Source organism: Calidris pugnax, unplaced genomic scaffold (genome assembly GCF_001431845.1).
Source record: "Calidris pugnax isolate Ruff unplaced genomic scaffold, ASM143184v1 scaffold24, whole genome shotgun sequence".
Taxonomy (NCBI): Eukaryota; Metazoa; Chordata; class Aves; order Charadriiformes; family Scolopacidae; genus Calidris; species Calidris pugnax.
In genome coordinates, this window is record NW_015090922.1 from 26,112,498 (window position 1) to 26,131,402 (window position 18,905).

The 18,905-nt window shown below is 34.9% G+C and overlaps 1 protein-coding gene across 4 annotated transcripts in view; it reads left to right on the top strand.

The window, feature by feature from the left end:
* The window catches only part of SIPA1L2 (signal-induced proliferation-associated 1 like 2), a 107,891-nt gene that overhangs the window by 71,341 nt on the left and 17,645 nt on the right, over positions 1-18,905 (top strand). For all 4 annotated transcript variants that reach the window (XM_014951021.1, XM_014951022.1, XM_014951023.1 and 1 more), the window contains exons 11-17: positions 3,535-3,618; positions 5,131-5,234; positions 5,585-5,688; positions 8,268-8,656; positions 12,245-12,469; positions 15,037-15,190; positions 17,946-18,165. In XM_014951021.1, the coding sequence (XP_014806507.1) occupies positions 3,535-3,618; positions 5,131-5,234; positions 5,585-5,688; positions 8,268-8,656; positions 12,245-12,469; positions 15,037-15,190; positions 17,946-18,165 (1,280 nt within the window). The remainder of the gene's footprint in view (positions 1-3,534; positions 3,619-5,130; positions 5,235-5,584; positions 5,689-8,267; positions 8,657-12,244; positions 12,470-15,036; positions 15,191-17,945; positions 18,166-18,905) is intronic.

Consider the following 18,905-nt stretch of genomic DNA (forward strand, 5'->3'; position numbering starts at 1 on the left):
ACTCTCCCTTTAATGCCTGTCATTTTCCTGATGCGCCTTACTTTAGGTATCTCTGCTTTCTAGAACTTTGGTATAATTCATTTTTTTTAAACTTTATTTTGTTGAGTTTTGACGATAATTTTAATTCTGAGGTTGCACTGAAGAGCATTCACTGAGCCCAGTTCCCTCTACTTGAAACAAGTGACTTTTGTTGTTTGTGATCGAAGTGGATTGTACTGAGGATCCTACCACTGAGGACGATTAACCTTTCCCTCTAGTCCCAAATCTATGAAGTAGGAAACTGCCTTGTTACTTTTTGATCTAAATAATGTCCTGTCCCTCACCTTTTGGGATCCTATTTAAACAAATAATGAGTGTAAATAAAATTAACTCATCCCTTTAAAAATGAATTATTTAATCTCATTACCAAGCTATTGGCATAGTTTCAAAGGGTTCTGTAACTCATTACCAGTCCTTATGCTTTGCTTTACTTTTAATTAAACAAAGCAGAGCTTGTGATTTGAATATGTAACACCTCTTAGATGATGGGATGGTGTCCTTAAATGTTAGCTCTGTTCTATTTAATCGTAATTCTTCATAAGATTAAAAAATACTTTTAAATAATTTAAAAATTTGTAATACATTTAACCTTTGAATTATTTAGGAAAGCCATATGTCTTGAGCAGCACTCTTTGTCCTTTGTTGTTTGCAATGTAGTTCTAATATCCAAGGAAAAAATACTGCATGTCAAAAATATCTGATTAATATGAAAATTTAAAATACTAGTTTTAAATAGCTTTTAAAAATTCTGGATGAAATAATGAGGTACCACTTTTGCTACACTATCTTATTTAGTAGAAAAGAATTAGTGGCATTTTACATAGGTTGAAATATATACAGGTAATAGTAGTATATATTTAAAAATATGTCTAAATTGTGGTCTGGGGAAGGCAGACTCCCCAATACAGCCACTTGTATTCTATTTCTTCCCTAACTGCATCCTCACCCCCTGAAAAAAAGGAGAGATGCATTTCTGTAAGCATGTATATACCGTTATAAACTGTATACCGTTAAACTTTTCCTAATGTCTTGTACTGAAATTCCTGGTAAAATCTAGCATAAGGAGACAATGTATCAAATGTCTAGAATTTCTTCAGGATGTATGGAGCTTTATTAAGCATACTGTATGCCTATACAGAGAAAAAAATGAAAGCTTTCTGACATACTACTCATTTCCAGAAAACTCACAAACATAAATTGTGCTTCTCCTAACACTCAGTGAAGCATGTGGAAAAAATTCTGAGAGAGAAGCTATCTCTTGTCATGAAGAAATTCCTGTATCACTTAAGCAAGTACAATGCAGAAGTGCTATTCTGGGGAAGACATAGTACAGAGTATAAATAATGAAAAGAGAGGAAAATGATGAACTGTGACATGTGGGTCTTGAAACGTGAAAAGAATGGTACCTAATTGGCAGGGTCTTTCCACATGGGAAGAGGCATAGTTGATGGCTTAGCAGAGAAATGGGCTTAAAAGAAAAGAATTTGAAATAAGGTTGATTAGTACTTATAAGTAGTCTTGCACGGGTGAAAATGTATACTCAGGCTAGGAAAATGATGATGAGATTTTAGAAGGTCAGAGACCCAATATCAATTTAGACAAGTTGAAGAGTGCAGGCAGGAAGAAGCAGGTTGATAAAACAGGGAAGTTATAGCAACTGATCTGAGCATGAGCACACTGAAGTCAGTGATAAAATGGTTATTTTTAGATATAAAAAGAGGAAGAAGCAACAGAAATGTGGGCTAGACATAGTAAAAGACTTAAGCAGCAGCAATTCAACTACTGTGACATGTACCAGCTAGGTGCCCAATCCCTGGAGTGAAATTAAAAACTGGGAACTGAACACCTATGCTCCTAGTACAGTTCCTGAGGAGAGTTAAATGCTTTGAGAAGGCAATTCAAATGTTTTGCATTGATCATAGAATCATATTAGTAAGAAATACAAGCTCTACTCCTATTCCTACAAAATGCCTAATTCTGTGATGGCAAGTGGCTGAGAGTGAAGCTTCAGTGAGACTCACTCTGCTTTTTCAGATCAAGAAGTCTACACGTACTTCAGTCCTTGAGTTAGGCGAGTGAAGCTTGTAGGCGAGTGTGTCCTTTCACTTGGAGTCTGGTGTCCATTCCTGAGAGCAGGCATCTGCAACTCTTCTGTAGAGGAACTGTGAGGGATTCACTGACGGGCTTTCTGTGGTTCTCCTTTTGTAGCCACCATTTGTAGGCTAATGACTAGACTCTTGTCTAGCAAATGGAAAGCTTGGCATCTAGACGTTCTTCAGCCCGGGGCAGTACAAACCAGTGTCCCAGTTCTAAGGACAATGGCCTAAACATCATTCTGGAGGCTGAAAGCACATGGGATCATAACTTACCCATTCCTTAATGCTGGGTCACTTCAGCTGTGCAAGAAATGCAAAGTTCTTGGTGGTAAGAAGCAAGAACATGCAACTAAATTCAACTGCAGCCTGTAGACTGTTTCACTTGATTGAGAGAGGCTCAGTCCTGTCAATACTTATGAGAGAGAGACATGCTGAAAAATTAGGCACTATAGAATCTGCTTATTGTATATGTATTTGGCTGTTAGACATAATAGCTGATGTCTTTAAAATTTTCAAGCTGAACAGTAAAGTTGGTCATGAAATGTCATATCCTTGGAAAAGTGTTGTACATAGATCCAAAACTACCTCTTTCCAAAACTACCTCTTTTCACCTCTTCCCTGAGTACATACATTCATTTCTACATATAGCCTTTAAAAGCAAACAGAAACCATAATATTAAAAAAAAAAAGGAAATACAGGGACTTTAATGTCACTGAGGGAAATAATTTTTTAGTTACAGACTGATATGCACAGAAGTAAAGGATAGGGGGGTGATTAAAACAATATTTGAACATTGCATTTCAACTATCTGGAAATCCAAGAAGAGATTTAGAAATATGGTTAATATATGAGGCTCAAAAGTTTAATAAGTACAAAATCACACTATGCAAGAAAATGTCTTTTTATTGCTTTTCTCTGTCAAAGAATTAATAAAATAGAAAAGTATTGTTATTACCTCTTCTAAATTACTATGTTGAAAATTGGAATACATGCAAAGTGGCTAACAATCATTTCTGATACATCATGAGAGCTTTCCATATGTAGATTTAGAGACCTCATCCAGCTGCTCTGACTCCTGAGTAGTCCCACTTGTTCAGAAGTAAAGCTGGATGTAACAAAAATAGGATTTGGCACTTAGTCTTTCTCTTTTTGTGCCTTTTTTATATATTCACTAGGAAATATTTTATTAGAGATGAAATAAATAATATACTTTAAAAATACTTAAGTTTTATGAAACTAAGATCAAGTTAGTAAATTCTCAAAATGAATGTGTGTTCATACTGGATGTGCATTATTTGTAAAAATGAATGTATTTTATAAAACAAGCACAACCCAGATCAAATCTGAAACCCCACAAATACGTCAGTGCACTGTTAATGACTCTAGTAAACATTACAGAAGTTCTCCGAGCAACCAGTCCTCCTCCAGTGACCCAGGGCCCAGCGGGAGCAGCCAATGGAGACAGCAAGTGGGATATGACGGGTATTGGTGATTTATTTATTTATTTATTTATTTATTTTTAGAAAGTCTTGCTTGCAGCTCCCATCCATCTTCTTTCTGAAGCAAAACTTTTGTGAATGTTCAAAATCATAGATTTATTCGCAAAATCTATTAGTATATTTTGAGATGTACAAGTTTACTAACTTTTAATGTAACATGTATGCTAATGCAATTTTGAAGCCATACTACTTTAACTCTGTAACACCAAATTGTTATTTTACAATTCAGATAAATAACAAACAGTTCTTAGGTTTGTTTTCCCAGAAACAAGCTAGAAACCAGCTAGTAACTCAGAACTGGAATAAAATAATAATTTCCCCTCCTTTTGCTTCAGTGGAAGGGTAATTGATTAAAAAATTATCTTTGTGGTTTGTCAAAGGTTTTTCCTACTGTGTATGTTCCAGTGGCATCCATTCCCTAGCATATCTCCTCAAAACAGTAGCACTCTTTCAGACGTCTCTTCTCCCTAACAGGCTGTTGTGTTACATAGGCGGTTCTTTCACATCCCTGTTAATCCCTTGGTGCTGAACTTTTAGAAGTACCTATCCGTGTGTAAAACACCACCCCAGTATACTGGTCTCATTGGAAGAATACTACGTGAGACATTTGTTCTAAATTATTTTACTTTAAATGTATCACTTTGTATAAATATAGCTGCTGAAAACACTCCTGTTATAAAACATTAAGCTATGGCAGTATCTACATAGCAAAATATAAAAGCATTCTGGGCTTGCCACTTGGCTTTCAGAAACTACTTTTCAGAATAAAAAACTTAAGTATTGAAAACATCAGTTTGACTTCTTGTCTGTAACCTTAATATTGCTTTGGCATGACTGTTCGTGGATAAGATTTTCCGTGTAGCATGGATATATATATATATATATATGCAATATCTTAGAAACACCTCAAAGAATTTCAGAATACTCACTGAAATCTCTGGCACCTAAATAGAGGCTAATTATTCAAATAAAACTGTAGCAGTTTTTTTGACAGTAAACACATGAAAATGCATCTCGTGTCATTTTCCCAGCATACTTATTTCTAATAGCAACCTTGGTTTTAGAGTGAAATAATTTAACTTTTGCAGTGCAATACAAAGCAGTGGATCTGGTGCTGCCTTATGTGTTCTGAGTGTGAAAACCTGCCCGTTTTTCTGTGGGACTTAGTTCATAAAGTAATTAAGCATACATTACCATAATCCTCTGTTGCAAAAAACTTTGGATATATAGCCCCAAGAATGCATGTAAAGTTCAGTGTCTTCTTGGCCTGTTCACAGTTAAGATAAAAGTGTGCTGTTGGAAAAAATTGCATTATTTCCATGCAGCATTTGGAAATGTTACTATACCTGCTTGGTGTGAGGGAATGATGATTGTTTAAACAAATCACTTACAAAATATTTACTTTGAAGAGTATTGTTGTTTTTCATCATGTAACTGGTTTTCTAGGGGAAAAAAAAAAAAAAAAAAAAGCTTAATTTTCTTTTTATGTTAAAAGGTGCCAGTCCCCTTTGCTCCATGAACACCACCAAGGCTCAGGCTCACTGGAGTGTGAAGGAGGCAGAGAACGAGAGGAAACTTTGGAAGGAACAAGGCATTCTGGTAATAAAAGCCACTGCATCTTAAAAACAAATGTTCTTTGCCATGCAGTACCTGTTGAAGTGCAGCCACCTTCTGATGTGGAGGTCTGATTACAAAGAGCATGTAATATGACAGTGAAAGCAGAGGCTGTTAGAGACAGTCTAACAGAATACGTTGTGGGATATTTAGGTAATACTTTGCTTAGTTATCATTGAAAAACTAGATCTTAAGAAATTCTGCAAAGATACGCATCTCTGATTCCAAATAGTGAGCAGGTTTGAAAGCTGATGCTAAGCCATGTGCCTTTTTTCTTTGTGCAGTATACTCATCTTTTTAGCATTCAGAAATTAAAACACAATTATTTATGGCAGAAACCAAGTGGCATGCACCATCGACCAAAGTCCTGAGCTCCTACAAAGATCGGGCTTTACAGAAAGAAGGCAGTGGCAAGGAGTCGCCAAACAAGCTATCACATGTAAGTCTTTTACTTGGATGTCATTCAAAACTCTAAAAAAAAACCCCAGAAAAACACCACAAATCCAAACCTAAAACAAAACACAAAAAAACCCTCCACTCTGGACTTGAAGAAATAGATCTAAAAAATGCACTTTAATGATTTATGAAGACCAAGATGTGTTTTGAGAGGCAAAGGGTATACTCACCTAGATGTGTGGTGAATTGATTATGCTTAATTTGTGTTTATAAACTAAGAACTCCAAGAGGGCTTAGGTTTGGGGAACTGAGGAGATAAAACTAGTATAGTCTACTCTCAACTGTGTATTTACAGCTTCATTTATACTGGCTTGCTTAATCTGGGAGTATTTCAAAGCCTTTCTAAAAAAAAGATATTCACCATACCACTTGTCATGTTGTGTGAAGTACCCATTATCTATGAGGACAATAAAAATGTAGTTTGTATGTTGGGAATGCTGAACAGATTTCTAGTCTACCAGTTTAGTGTCATGTCTTCAGTAATGGCAAAATCCTCAATAACTTAGAGACTGAAAATACACTAATGATATGCACCTTTTTTTTCCCTTTTTTTTTTTGTGTTGCTTACATGGAAAAACTTGCTATCTGTATTACGAATCTGTATACGATCTGTAGATTTATATTGGTGAGAATATGAGGGCAGTTTTTCATCTTATGTACATAGATACCTTATGAGAATCTAGCTTGATATTTCTCAAAAAAAATACTATCATGAACAGAATCATGCTGTAGAATTATACACATGAAGACAAAAATGCTTTCTTTTACCTTAAGCCAAAGTTAAGAGGAAGCTAGAATCAGTATATGCAGCAATCAGTGTTAAACAGAGCATCGATACCAAAGTTAAATGGTGAGTTTGCTTAACTCCAATCAGAGTTTTATGCTAATAATGGCAGCTTTCATGCTTTTAGGATGGTGGGGGTCTGAATAGAAAATTTCATAATGGGCTTGTGTTTGTGTTTGCCTGCATATGCATATGTGTAGTGCAGGTGCAAAAGAACAGTATTTTACAAAGTAACAACCAGCATTATTATAAAGATAATACTAAGGAAATGAGGCCATTTTGTTGGTACATGCTGTAAAACAGGAAAAAAATGGTCATCACCTTGTAAAGGACCTTGTAATGTTTTCTTGTACATCCCCTTTTTGTTCAGTTCAGTTTGTCACGTGACTCTGCCAGCCAGTGGATTTCACAGTGAGGGCTACAGCAAATGTACAAGAACTATGTAAAATTTTTAACCATTAGAAAAAAAAGTCTATGCTGTCTTTTTATCAATTTTAACTTGGGGGAAGAAAGATGGGGAGAATTTCACTAGCTATCTTCACACTCTCTTTGCTCTGGAATAAATATATTCCTGCAGATTTTTTTATTTTATTTTTTTTTAATCTTGCTCCATGACACAATCTTTTACAACATGTAACAATTAGGGCTATGCTGAGCTCCCCCACCCACGTTTTTTTCTTTCCACTTTGGTTCCATTTTACATTTACAGTAAGAAGTGACATGCCTTTTCTCCAGACACCTTTCTCTGAGTCCCTCTCCGTGGAAAAACTGCTTATTATATTTTTATTAATTGTTCCATTGTTTTTAAAGCGATGACCATCTTGTAAAGGTTGGAATGAATGCAAATGTAACCCCTCCTTTTTTTTTTTTTTTCTAAAACTGTTTTCTCAAATTTTGAGGCCTCTTAATTTCCATATGGAATGGAAGTATCATTTCTGGAAGGGCTGCCTTTTCTAACTGCTTTAATGTATGAGCCACAGCTATGTTTATAGGCATCTGCCAGGAGGGGGATCTCATAAAAAAGTTAGTTGCCCTCCCCACTTATATTCTACCTAATAGAAGTCCATCTGCCCAAATACAAGTCCATCTGCCTTATTCTGGCTACTCTGTCACATAGATAAGTTAATCCACTCCCTATAAAAACTCTTTTGAAAAAACAACAAAACCACCCAACTTTATTGACACAAATGCCTGACATAATTATTCCACTTCAATAGCCATGCTTAGCTGAGGGCCCTGTGACTTCAGTTACTTTCATCTGGAACGCATACGTCGCAATTGGCTTCAATTTAACTAGCCACACATCCAATTGGATTTGATCCAATAAGCTGCATATTTCACCCACACTGAGGAAAATGCCAAGGATAATTCAGTCTTCAGTGTTTTTCAGATTTGCAGTAGAACTTGTTTAAACAAATAATTACCAATGCTTCTAGCTTTAGCAAACACTTATTTTTACTGTTCAGAAATGCAATTTTATGGATGTTAAGCAGGGCCTATAATCAGAAATTCAAGTGTGATCTTAAGATTTGCCATAGAAGATGGAACTAGAGCCTTTTTATTTGCAGTGACATCAGCCTTTAATGTGTCTAGCCAGTTGTGCAATTCATTTTATGGAAACTGGTAGTATAATTAGCTCCTTTCACACTTTGCAGTTATAGCATACTGTAAAAAATAATAAAGTGGTCTCTGAATGGCACAAATTCAGTAATTTATATGAAAATAAATACTATTTAACTTGAGGAGGGTCTTTTTACATTTGTTTTCTTGTTGTTAAGATTGGAGACAAAAGCTGTTCAAGCCACTCAAGCAGCAACACCCTATCCAGTAATACATCCAGCAACAGCGATGAAAAACACTTTGGTTCGGGAGATCTGATGGATCCTGAGCTGCTTGGATTAACATATATAAAGGGAGCCTCTACTGACAGTGGAATTGATACAGCTCCCTGCATGCCTGCTCCTCTTCTGGCCCCTTTGCACCTTGCTGGCAGCAGATCTGGAGTTCATTGTCGTACTGAGCAGTGGACTGAGGCTTCTGAAGCTCCTGGGCCAGATGATGATCCAGCTAAAATGTACGCTGTTCATAGCTACGCCTCTGCTATTTCTACCAGTCATACAGCTGAAGGCAGTATGGGAGACCTGAGTGAAATCTCCTCTCATTCCAGGTATGTATTTCTTACAAATTGGGGACTATGGATTATAGATTAACATACAGAGAATGCTTTCACTTTTGTTATTCTGGTTACCTTTCTTTGAAAGTGCACTTAACTGATTTTGATTTTATTGTATTTAAATGCATATATATGAGCACTTTTCAGGCAAATTTGTATGAGTTTGCCTAAAAAGCGTAGCTAGCCCTACTCCCAGATCTGATGGAGATTTGATATGTATCTTTGTGTACATTGCTTGGATTTTTAAAGTTGGGAAACATCCCTGAGTAAAAGCACCTACTCTTTTGGTTTTGTTTTTTTTTTTAGTATGGTACAACTGGGAGTTAATGCTGAGGGAAATCATAAAAATTGCAATGGACAATTTTTTGCATGCAGTGATGGAAAATTTTTACATACAGTGAAGTGGCATTGATACCATCCCCCTGAACTTATGTTATTGTGCTGTATGCTTTATGATTTTGTTTGCTGAACTGAATTTCTGATTGATTTTCAGCTACTCTTTTTGTTACCAATGGAATATGTGCATGGTACATCTCTTGTAAAGTAAACTTTGAAAGTACACCGGTTCTCTTTATCTCCCAGTTCCCATTTTATGGTGACTTTGAAGTTGGATCTTTGGTCTGTGTTAAGGATTTTACTCTGTAAAGGATGGAAGGGAATTTTTTGTTCTTTCCCTCTGATTTTCCTGCTTTCAATGTCAATAAGTACAGGAAAATAACCAAATACCTTCCATCCTCACTTCTTTATGTGCTTGACATGAGTGAATTAGTCTTCTATCCTTACTCTGACTTATAAATTTTATTTGTTCACAAGTTATAGAAGATTGAATAGACTAGTGTGAAAACTAGGTAAATGCATTCACGTTAAGCTTTCACTACCCCTGTGATAATGCAGAAGCTCCAGATTTACTCTTCTTTGTGTGTGTTGAGATTTAATTTTATATATTGAAACTTCTGAAGCGCTAGAAATAAGCTTTGTGTTTCTGGGACTTCATAATGAGCTGAAATAGATTTCTAATGGCTAGAATATGTATTCTCAGCACTTGTGTGGCAGCTGTTGTATTTAAAGTGCCAGCCAGCCATTAAATAATCTGCTGCTCACTTCCATGGAATAAACATTTTATGGATTAATTAAAAATTAAAGAAAAAAAAAGCATATAGATTTTAAGTGAGTTTACTTAGGCATTTCCAGAGTAGTAGCTATTGTTGAGATGATGACTCACATTCAGATTGCCCAATCCCACTTTGGCAATAACAATGTTTTCCAATGATCACCTTCTAATTTGTGTGCCAAATCCTTTTGCTATAGGAAAACGTCAGACTTAAGTTATGTGACCCAACTGTTTTATTTAAACTTCGCTTACATATTCTTCAAATTATGTTGGAGTGATAAATGATTTTGCAGTTGGGTTTGAAAGCTGGCATCACCAATAAAACACACAGAGGCATAATTATTAAAAGCGTATCTCATTTTAGAGCTGTGATGCTGCAACATTGACATGTTAGACATGTAGACATAAGAAAGCTGAATTAACGTACAAGTATTTGATATCTACTGCTGATTCCTATGTATATTTTAGAACTGGTCAGACACATGAGTTTGTATTTCTTCATAATCTATAACAATGAAGTTATGAAACTGTTGAGACATTCATTCACAATTATTTTTTGAATGTTAAGTAGTAAACTTGTTCTGCAGTAGCAAAACAGTGTAAAACTTTAAAAAACAAGCCCACAGGCTGGTGGAATGTCATTGATCTATAAATGCAAAATTTCTTTATTAAAATTGTATTCTCATTACTTGGTGCACAGGAAAGATGTTAGTTGGTTGAAAGATACTGGCCTGATTATCTAACAACATCAGATAAAGAACCCCCTGAAAAAACTAATACTGTGGTGTCTGAGTAAGATTAATGGAATCAAACCTGCTGAGGGAAACAGTATCTCAAGCCACAAGACTGACGAGCTATGCACAATATTATGTCTCACAGCTCTGTTATTAATGGTTTTCTCTCTCCTACTTTATACAAGTTATGCACATGAATTATCAAATACCTTCGTGTTACTGAAGCTGAAAGAGCTTAGCTTCATTGTCTTTAGTTTTGCTTTGTTTTTTACATAGAACATCTTTTATATCCTAAAACTATATGCTGCTTGTTCCAACCATTACATATCTAAACCCAGGCTTTTATAGGCATTTATTTCTTCAATTCAAAAATATTCCCTTATTTAAAACCTACAGAATGAGGTTGGATGCTCAATTTTTCTTAAATTTATTACAAATCAAAGTCTAAATTCCTCTGGATAATGTCCTTGCTGTCGGTCTGAAATGTATTTTACATTGTGCTTCAATGTTTGCTTCATCTTTAGATTTCAGTTTTTCATAACTGAACTATTTTCTTCACCACATCTTTACATAATTTCTTTGCATATTTGCAAGTATAGCAAGCAAAAAAGCTTTGAACATCACCCACATTATTTTCTTCCCTCAAAACCTCATAATCTTGTTTCTACTTTTTGAGGATGAAGAGGGAGGAGAAAAATAAATTGGTTTTAAGACTAAATGGACATAATGTGATCAAAATTATTAATCTGTTGCCTTAATGATTCAGCCTTCTTCTACGGTAGACATTTTAATTCAATCTAATGACATCTATGCGTGTGCACATGTGTGCTTGTATTTGACTCTGCATGGACAGCAAAGTAGCCATGTTTGTTAAGGTTTCAGCAACACCTTTTGGTCCGCTCTGAATTAATCTAATTATTTTGGGATTAGATTAAAAGATAGCACTGTGTTTACTATTCAGAAACCAACAACCAACAAAAGGTTGGAGCTGCTGCTTCAAGTTCCAACCTCTGATTTAAGCCAGGTACTTAGCTTCTGAATGCTTTGCTTACTTCACCTCCAAGAGGAAAGAAAGAAATTTATTCTTCAAGGAAGCGTTTACTTTAGTTTATTTTAAATAATTTCAAAAGTCTTCAGTAAAAAGTTACATTAATATCTACTAGGGCTATTATTTATAATAAAAGAGTCTATTAAAATTATCCAGAGAACTGGTTTTGTTGAACTGCAATTTGCTTCTGTTAATACCAAATTCTCAACAGTACTGAATGAAAGCCATGGTTTAAACTGGCATGAACTGGCAAAATTAACATGAAGTGGAAAAGCACATGAGTTTTATAATGAGAGATATTTAGGGTAATTCCCTATGTTGTTCTTGATGTAAGTGGAATTATACTATTAATAATGTGTGTGTACATGTTTACTTAAAATTGCATGCACAAATTCTATGTATATGTATGTCAGTCTTTGAATTTTAATTCATATCAGTTTCCATTGGCATTTCAGCAAGTTGAATTATATACATTACTTGTTTTAGGAACTCATCACAGTTCTGTTCTCAGAGAGCTTTAATGTATACACTGCTGATACGTAGAAAATTATTGTACCAATATTGCTACATTGATTTTAACCTTGAGAAAACATGAAGAATTATAGCTGCATACCAGGCAAAGTACTTCTGATTTGTTGTTGTATAGCAGTTTTCATTTTTGTTTTTGTGTGTTTTCTTTACTTTTTCAGTGGGTCACATCATTCAGGAAGCCCATCAACACATTGCTCTAAAAAGAGTGGCTCCCTAGATACTTCCAAAGTCTATATAGTGTCGCAGAATAGTAGTCAACAGATTTCTGGGTCTGTTTCAAAACCATACCACAGACAAGGAGCAGTGAGTAAATACGTCATTGGATGGAAAAAATCAGAAGGAAGTCCTACACCTGAAGAATCTGAAGTTTCTGAATGCCATGAGTAAGAACTTAACTTTGTTGGGGAAAGAAGGGTAGATTTTAAAATAGGTTAGAAAAATGAAAAATTACAAATTCTGTTTCATTTTTAAATGTTTGAGTTTTTTGTACTGTTATATATCAAAGGTACATCTGAAAAAAAACAATAGCTTGTGATGTGATACTGTTTTCTCCCCTGTTCTATCCAGCTGCATCTTTTTCCCATGTGTCAAATAAAGCAAACTGAAAGAAATTTCTGAAAGTGTGTGTATGTAAAAACACATATCTGACTGTGTCGGACATTCTGAATTTCCATTTTGGATCTCTAGGAAACAATTGGGAAGGTACAATTGTATTAAGGTCTTAAAGACCTTTTCTACAAATCTTCAGGAGCTTTAATTAGTTGAAAAACAGCTTAATTCCTGACATTTCTGTATTAAACCTTACTACCTTGTTGCCTGTTTCATCAGCTAATACATTACAGATGAGAGAGATGACCATAAACATATTGGAGATGTATGGTAAAGAAATACTAGTTCCAGTTGGGGGTATTTTCGTGGTTCTTTGGTATCTTTTTCTGACTTTATTTTTAATGAACAGGTACAAACTGGTGGTTAGGACCCCACAAGAAAAAGGTTAAGTGTGGATATATCTGACCCTCTCTTCATGAGACTCCACGAGATGTGCTGGCTTAAATAAAACTACATATTTTTCTAGCAAGTGACATTTAGACAAAATTATTCAGAGCAGTTTTAACAAACAGCTATATGCACAGAAATAGCTCATGGGAAATGGGCTCTTCTTAGACGGAGGAAAAAGGAAAAGGAAAAGATTCAGTATCTCAGATATAGATAAAAATTATACTTTCCCAGTGCTGCAACAGTAATAAGTAATGTTTGAATCTGCTGTTTAAATCTAACCTTTAAATCTTCAAAATCACCTTCTCAGATAACCTCCTTGCTTTCTTTTTGTGCATAAGCTAATCGTTTCTATCTCTCAATAAATCATAGTCAGCCCTATATATCTCAACAAATTGACAAGGTGACATGTGGTATCTGATTTTCAAATGTTTAATAAGGGATTACTCTTTGGTTAATGGGAATGGGTTATTTGCATATATGTGCATATTTATGGTAAGATTCATATTTGAAATATAAACTATAATATATGTGCTATGAAATATGAGCCTGAAGTTAAGCTCTTAAATTCCTAATTTTCAATAGTAGAAGATATTATTACCTTCCTGTCCTGGTCCTTTGTGTTTCTTTGTGTTATTGTACTGGTGATTTCATTCCTCCCCTGGCCCCACCCCATCTCCCCACCCTCCGCAAGTTTTAATTGCTGAAATTGTTTAGTCATAGTAGTATTGCACTTAACAGTGGAAACTTCATTGATTCACAGGAGTTTTTGCATATTTAATTTGATTAACTCCTGGAACAATTTCTCTTTATTTTTAATGGAACCCTTAAATCAAAATTGCGTAATGAATCGCAGTATTTAGACTGAAACCACAATTTAGAAAAGTATAGTCAAGAGCTAGTTCTATTTAAGAAATACTAATTAAACATGGCAGCACTTCATATATCAGAAAATATTTTCAGATTTGTCCATGGCATACAGCATTGCTTCACCTCTTTCTTTCTAGGAAAGCTTTCTATACATTACAGAGAGGAAATATCTCTCTGAGGATAATTATGTTGAAATAAAATAACATCTCTAATTAGCAATGATGATGAAAATCAGGTCAATTGCTGAATGTTGTGCCACTATAGGATATAATTCACTGAGAATTACACTTTACTGTAGCAAAGCTTGTTTGCTGTCTGCTGAAGACAGAGTCACTGATTATGCTGCACTTTGCAGTAAGTAATGGCTTCAAATGTATATTCTGTGTGATCAGGCGTCTGTAGTTCCTTCGATTGCATTTCCAGAGAAAACCTGTTAAAATTCTCTCTCTTCTTTCTCACTGGAAGGAAGCTGAAAGGTAATAATTCAGTTTGACAGTCTTTTGTTGACTGTAAATACATTTTAATATGCTGATAATTAACTAAGACAGCTGTTTTATTTATCTAAAGAGCTTTATGAAATGGCTGATAATAAAACACACTTGACACATGGCACAATCGATTACCAATACACTTCAAACACTGCCATTGGCGAACATAGTAATTTTGCCAGATCATGAAGCTGGATACAATATCACACTATAGAATATTGATTTTTCTTATTTCCTAAGGATGTAAAAGTTAAAATATTTTGTTATGAACTATTGGAAATCTTTAAATACAGCTTTAATAATAGAGAAGTGTGGTGTGTAAAAAAGAGAGGCAAGCTAGGAGAAATAAGCATTATGCTTTTTTAAATTGTTCTTTAGAATTCCTAAAATTGATTTTTTCAGTATCTTAAGAATTTTGTTTTGGACCTATAAACAGTTTCATAAATATAGAATGACTGAAAAAATGTTCTAAATAAGAGTGGGCTGTGTCAGGAGATGATTCTAACAATTTTTACTTTGTGACAGAGTATAAATGCAGTATTTCAAATCCAAGAGCACTATGTTTCTCTTGCTAAAAACACCAATTGTCTCAACAGAGTGTATGATGATATTGATGCTGTCTCTGCATCGAGTCCACTCCAAAGTTCTGTGAGGAACGCCATTGCTGAAAGCCAGCAAGTCTTGTCCAAAGAAGATTTTCTGAAGTTGATGCTGCCAGACAGCCTTTCTATGGAGGAGGGGAGAAGAAAGGTTAGCTACTTTCTTTGGCGCTCTGTGTATCTCAGACGTAGTTATCTTAGAAATGAATTTCTGGTATTCCCAAAATTGCTGTAGAGAAGGCATTGTCATTTTGTACAAGCCAAGAATATTCCATGAAGATGCTAAAAATACTGACCGTAAGTCCCAAGATATCATTTCCCACAATATGAAAGTGATATCCAGTTTGATGATTATGTATGAAAGTCAGTATTCTTTTAAGTATGTCTTTGCTAAGCTTAAGCCAAGACAGGTGCAAATTGACCAACTTAATTATAATTTCAAAGATTAAAAGTAACATTTTCAAGGTTGGATGCCTAAATTTGTACACCTCATATGATATTAAGGGCACGTGGATAAAAGTAGCCTACTTTCCCCTGCCCTATGATACTCAGTACCAACAGCTCTGTTTGAAGCCTGAATCACAATTTTGTGTAGGTATCAGTGGCAACTGCTCAAAAGGCATAATTGTCAGCGCTAGTGGAGAGCAGACATCTAATCTCTATAGTATGAAGACAATGGGTAATACATAAAAGTCCACAAAAAGTGGATACAGAACTTAAAATTTACTACTTCCCAGAGCATACATGATTCTGAATTCTGTGCTTAATGTGGAATAAAGCACAAAGCAATTAAATTTCTTGAGATGATAGTCACACTTAGATATTAATTCTATGCTCTCTTAACCCATTGTGTTTATACAATGTGCTAATTAGCATAATCATCATGTCTGAACAAAAGTAGCACATGGGAATCCTCTAAGTGCATAGTTGAATTTAAAATTCAGATCATATCTATATTTTTTAACGTGCAGTATATTAAGTATGCGTTATATGGGTTTGAATTCTCATGAACCTCCTAGAGGTTTTTATGATTTATGATTGATACAATAATTGGTTTTCTGTGGTGATTTCAAGAGCTGCCATTGTTTCTGGCTACCTAAATAAGAAACAACAAGGAGTGAGGAGGTGTGGCCATCTTGAGATAAATTACTGCTGTTTGTTTCTCCTCCCAAGACATCCAAATGGAAGCTCACTTTGTGAGAGACTCTAGTGAGTCTTGCAGGTGATCTCCAGCCGTAGGACTCAGCATGATTATGCCTTCATAGAACATAATAGTCTTGGTATGGGTGAGTTAGTTGTCTTTGACAGAGAAGCTAGAAAGGAATTTTCTGAATATGTAAGATTCTACAAGATCAAAACACATTTTTCATTTGGTTTTACCTTCTTCATAGATCAAGGAATCATGAACCCTATAGGTAATGTTTACTTTTTGTTGCACCCTGAAAGGAAACTCTGTAAGGCTCCAACAGTTAACATTTGACATGTTTGGATAGCTAGTGAACAACCTTTATAGATAGATAATGCAGTATAGGGTCGAGGAGACCGTGTAACAGCCAAGAATTGCAGCAGGATGCTTGCTGGGAATCGTGAGTGAAGGGAAGAGGATGAGAGACCCTTCAATTCAGAGAGTGAAGGCTTTTAACCATTTGCCTAATGTTGTCCCTAATTAGACTCAGGGTCTTTTGATATTCTTTAACCACTTCTTATAGAAGGATACCAATATCCAATCTTTTAAGGATTATTTTACATAAGTATTAAAATAAAGTTTTGGACGGTGTATATTCCCAGATCTGTTTCAGGCAAATCCCTAGAACCAATGTAGTATTTTGACGTATTCCTAGATTAGAATCTGAATATCTCCCTCAGTTTTCTCAGGGATACAGTTAAGCATTCTAACAATTGAGCATGTTATGTATTGTCATGAAAACAGATGCTTTCCTGAACTAGCACTATTAAGTGTATTTTGTAAAGGCTGCGTCTTGTGGCTTGATTGAATGTGTCTGTGTATTCCTTTTAGAAGTATTCATCAGAGAACAAGTTTTGTCAGAAATATAACAATGTAGATATCTTTAATTCTATGCTGTGATTGCTGTTTTAAAAAGCTACTGCTCTTAAGTGTACGTTCTGCATAGGGAATATGCAACTCATAATTAATTACAAAGAAAACAGGACAGGACATTATATTGTTATATGCAGGACAAACCAGTTAAAATAATTAAAGAAATAACTGATGTTTGTCGATATGAACAGTAACTGGATTTGCAGTGCTAAAGAATGCCTTATGAAGTGGAATGGCCCAATTTTACAATACAGTAACATCTTGTTCTACTGTAGATATTTGGGCTGTGGTTTAAGTAACTGTTGGAAATGTATGAACAGTTTTCACTGAACTCTTATCCTCTTTTCTAAGCCTATTCTATGATCTCTGGAGAGATGCAATATCTCAAGTCACTTTTATCGTTCAATGAATTATATTGCACCCTGTATCAGTTCAGAATGTTTAACATAAAAGCGTAGTCATTTCAAATCAAAATCAAACAGTTCTATGTATAACCTTGAATAAATGTTGCCAGAGTTGGTAACCTTATATATATTTCTAAAAAACATTGCTGTCATAAAGCTGTGGAGGTTTCATTTAGCATTTCAGAATTAATAAAACTATACAGTATCTGATAAATTCATGACGCTTTGTTCCAAAATACCAAGAGGAAGTATGAAAATCCAATTCAGTAACTCTTTTGAGGCCCCAGTAAATCTGATACGATGGGGCAAATCTCTGATCTTCTGTATTAGCTCAAGAATTCCAGAGTGCCTGCCCTGAAAAGTACTGGTGATGGGATACGGCTTTGTGAATTATTTTAACCGGTAATACGTGTTCTTATATCTTCCTTTTTTTTGATGTTTAGTTTTCATTTTATGGAAACCTTTCTCCACGGAGGACACTTTACCGTACCCTATCTGATGAGAGTATATGTAGCAATCGAAGAGGTTCTTCATATGCCAGCTCTCGAAGTTCAATGCTAGACCAGGCCTTGCCAAATGATATCTTATTCAGCACTACTCCACCGTATCACAGCACATTGCCTCCCAGAATGAGCCTGACTCCTGGAATGGGAAATCTGAGAAGTAAGTGATTGTTGCTGTCATTGCCGAGTTTGGAATATTTGTAATAAACTCAAACAAATCACCAAATATTAAGTTAGATTTTACTTTTAAGGTGAAGCTATGAAAGTCAATGTTCTAGATATCCTAGCCAATGCATATTTAGTCAGCAGTATATGCTTATGCTTGCTTTAGTGATCAATTCAGATTTATTGTGTTTGGAGATAGCATTCACTTCCCAAAAAAATTTCATGAGACCTGGGATAGGCAACAAACATTTGTCTGAATGTATTTCTTGTTATCATTTTATTTTCCAGTGGTGACCTAATGAAGTCAAATTTTTAAAAATTGTTTTATTTGTTTATTTTTTGTGTGCATTCAAATTACTGCAATATTCACAAATATATTCAAAATAATAGCTAAATGGGACAGCTTCTACTTAGATGATCCTTTGGGTAACTTCTTAAAAGGAAACATATAATAGTTATTGTTGTCATCTCCAGTTTCATAACTGAATTTTCAGATACTCTTTTTTTAACATGTTAGTAAAACCTTTGCAAATAGCACTTCATTTTTAATGACAGAAAAAGAGTACTCTGGGGTGCTAAATTAAAACTATTTTATGAAGTTTACTTGTGAGGTCTTCATAAGCAACATCTTTATTATATGCTTATTTTGTAAAAATTCCAATATGGAGTGATGAACTGTAAAGTTTGTAGTAAGTCTTTATGAAGTTGTCTCTTTACTTGTGAGGTCTTCATAAG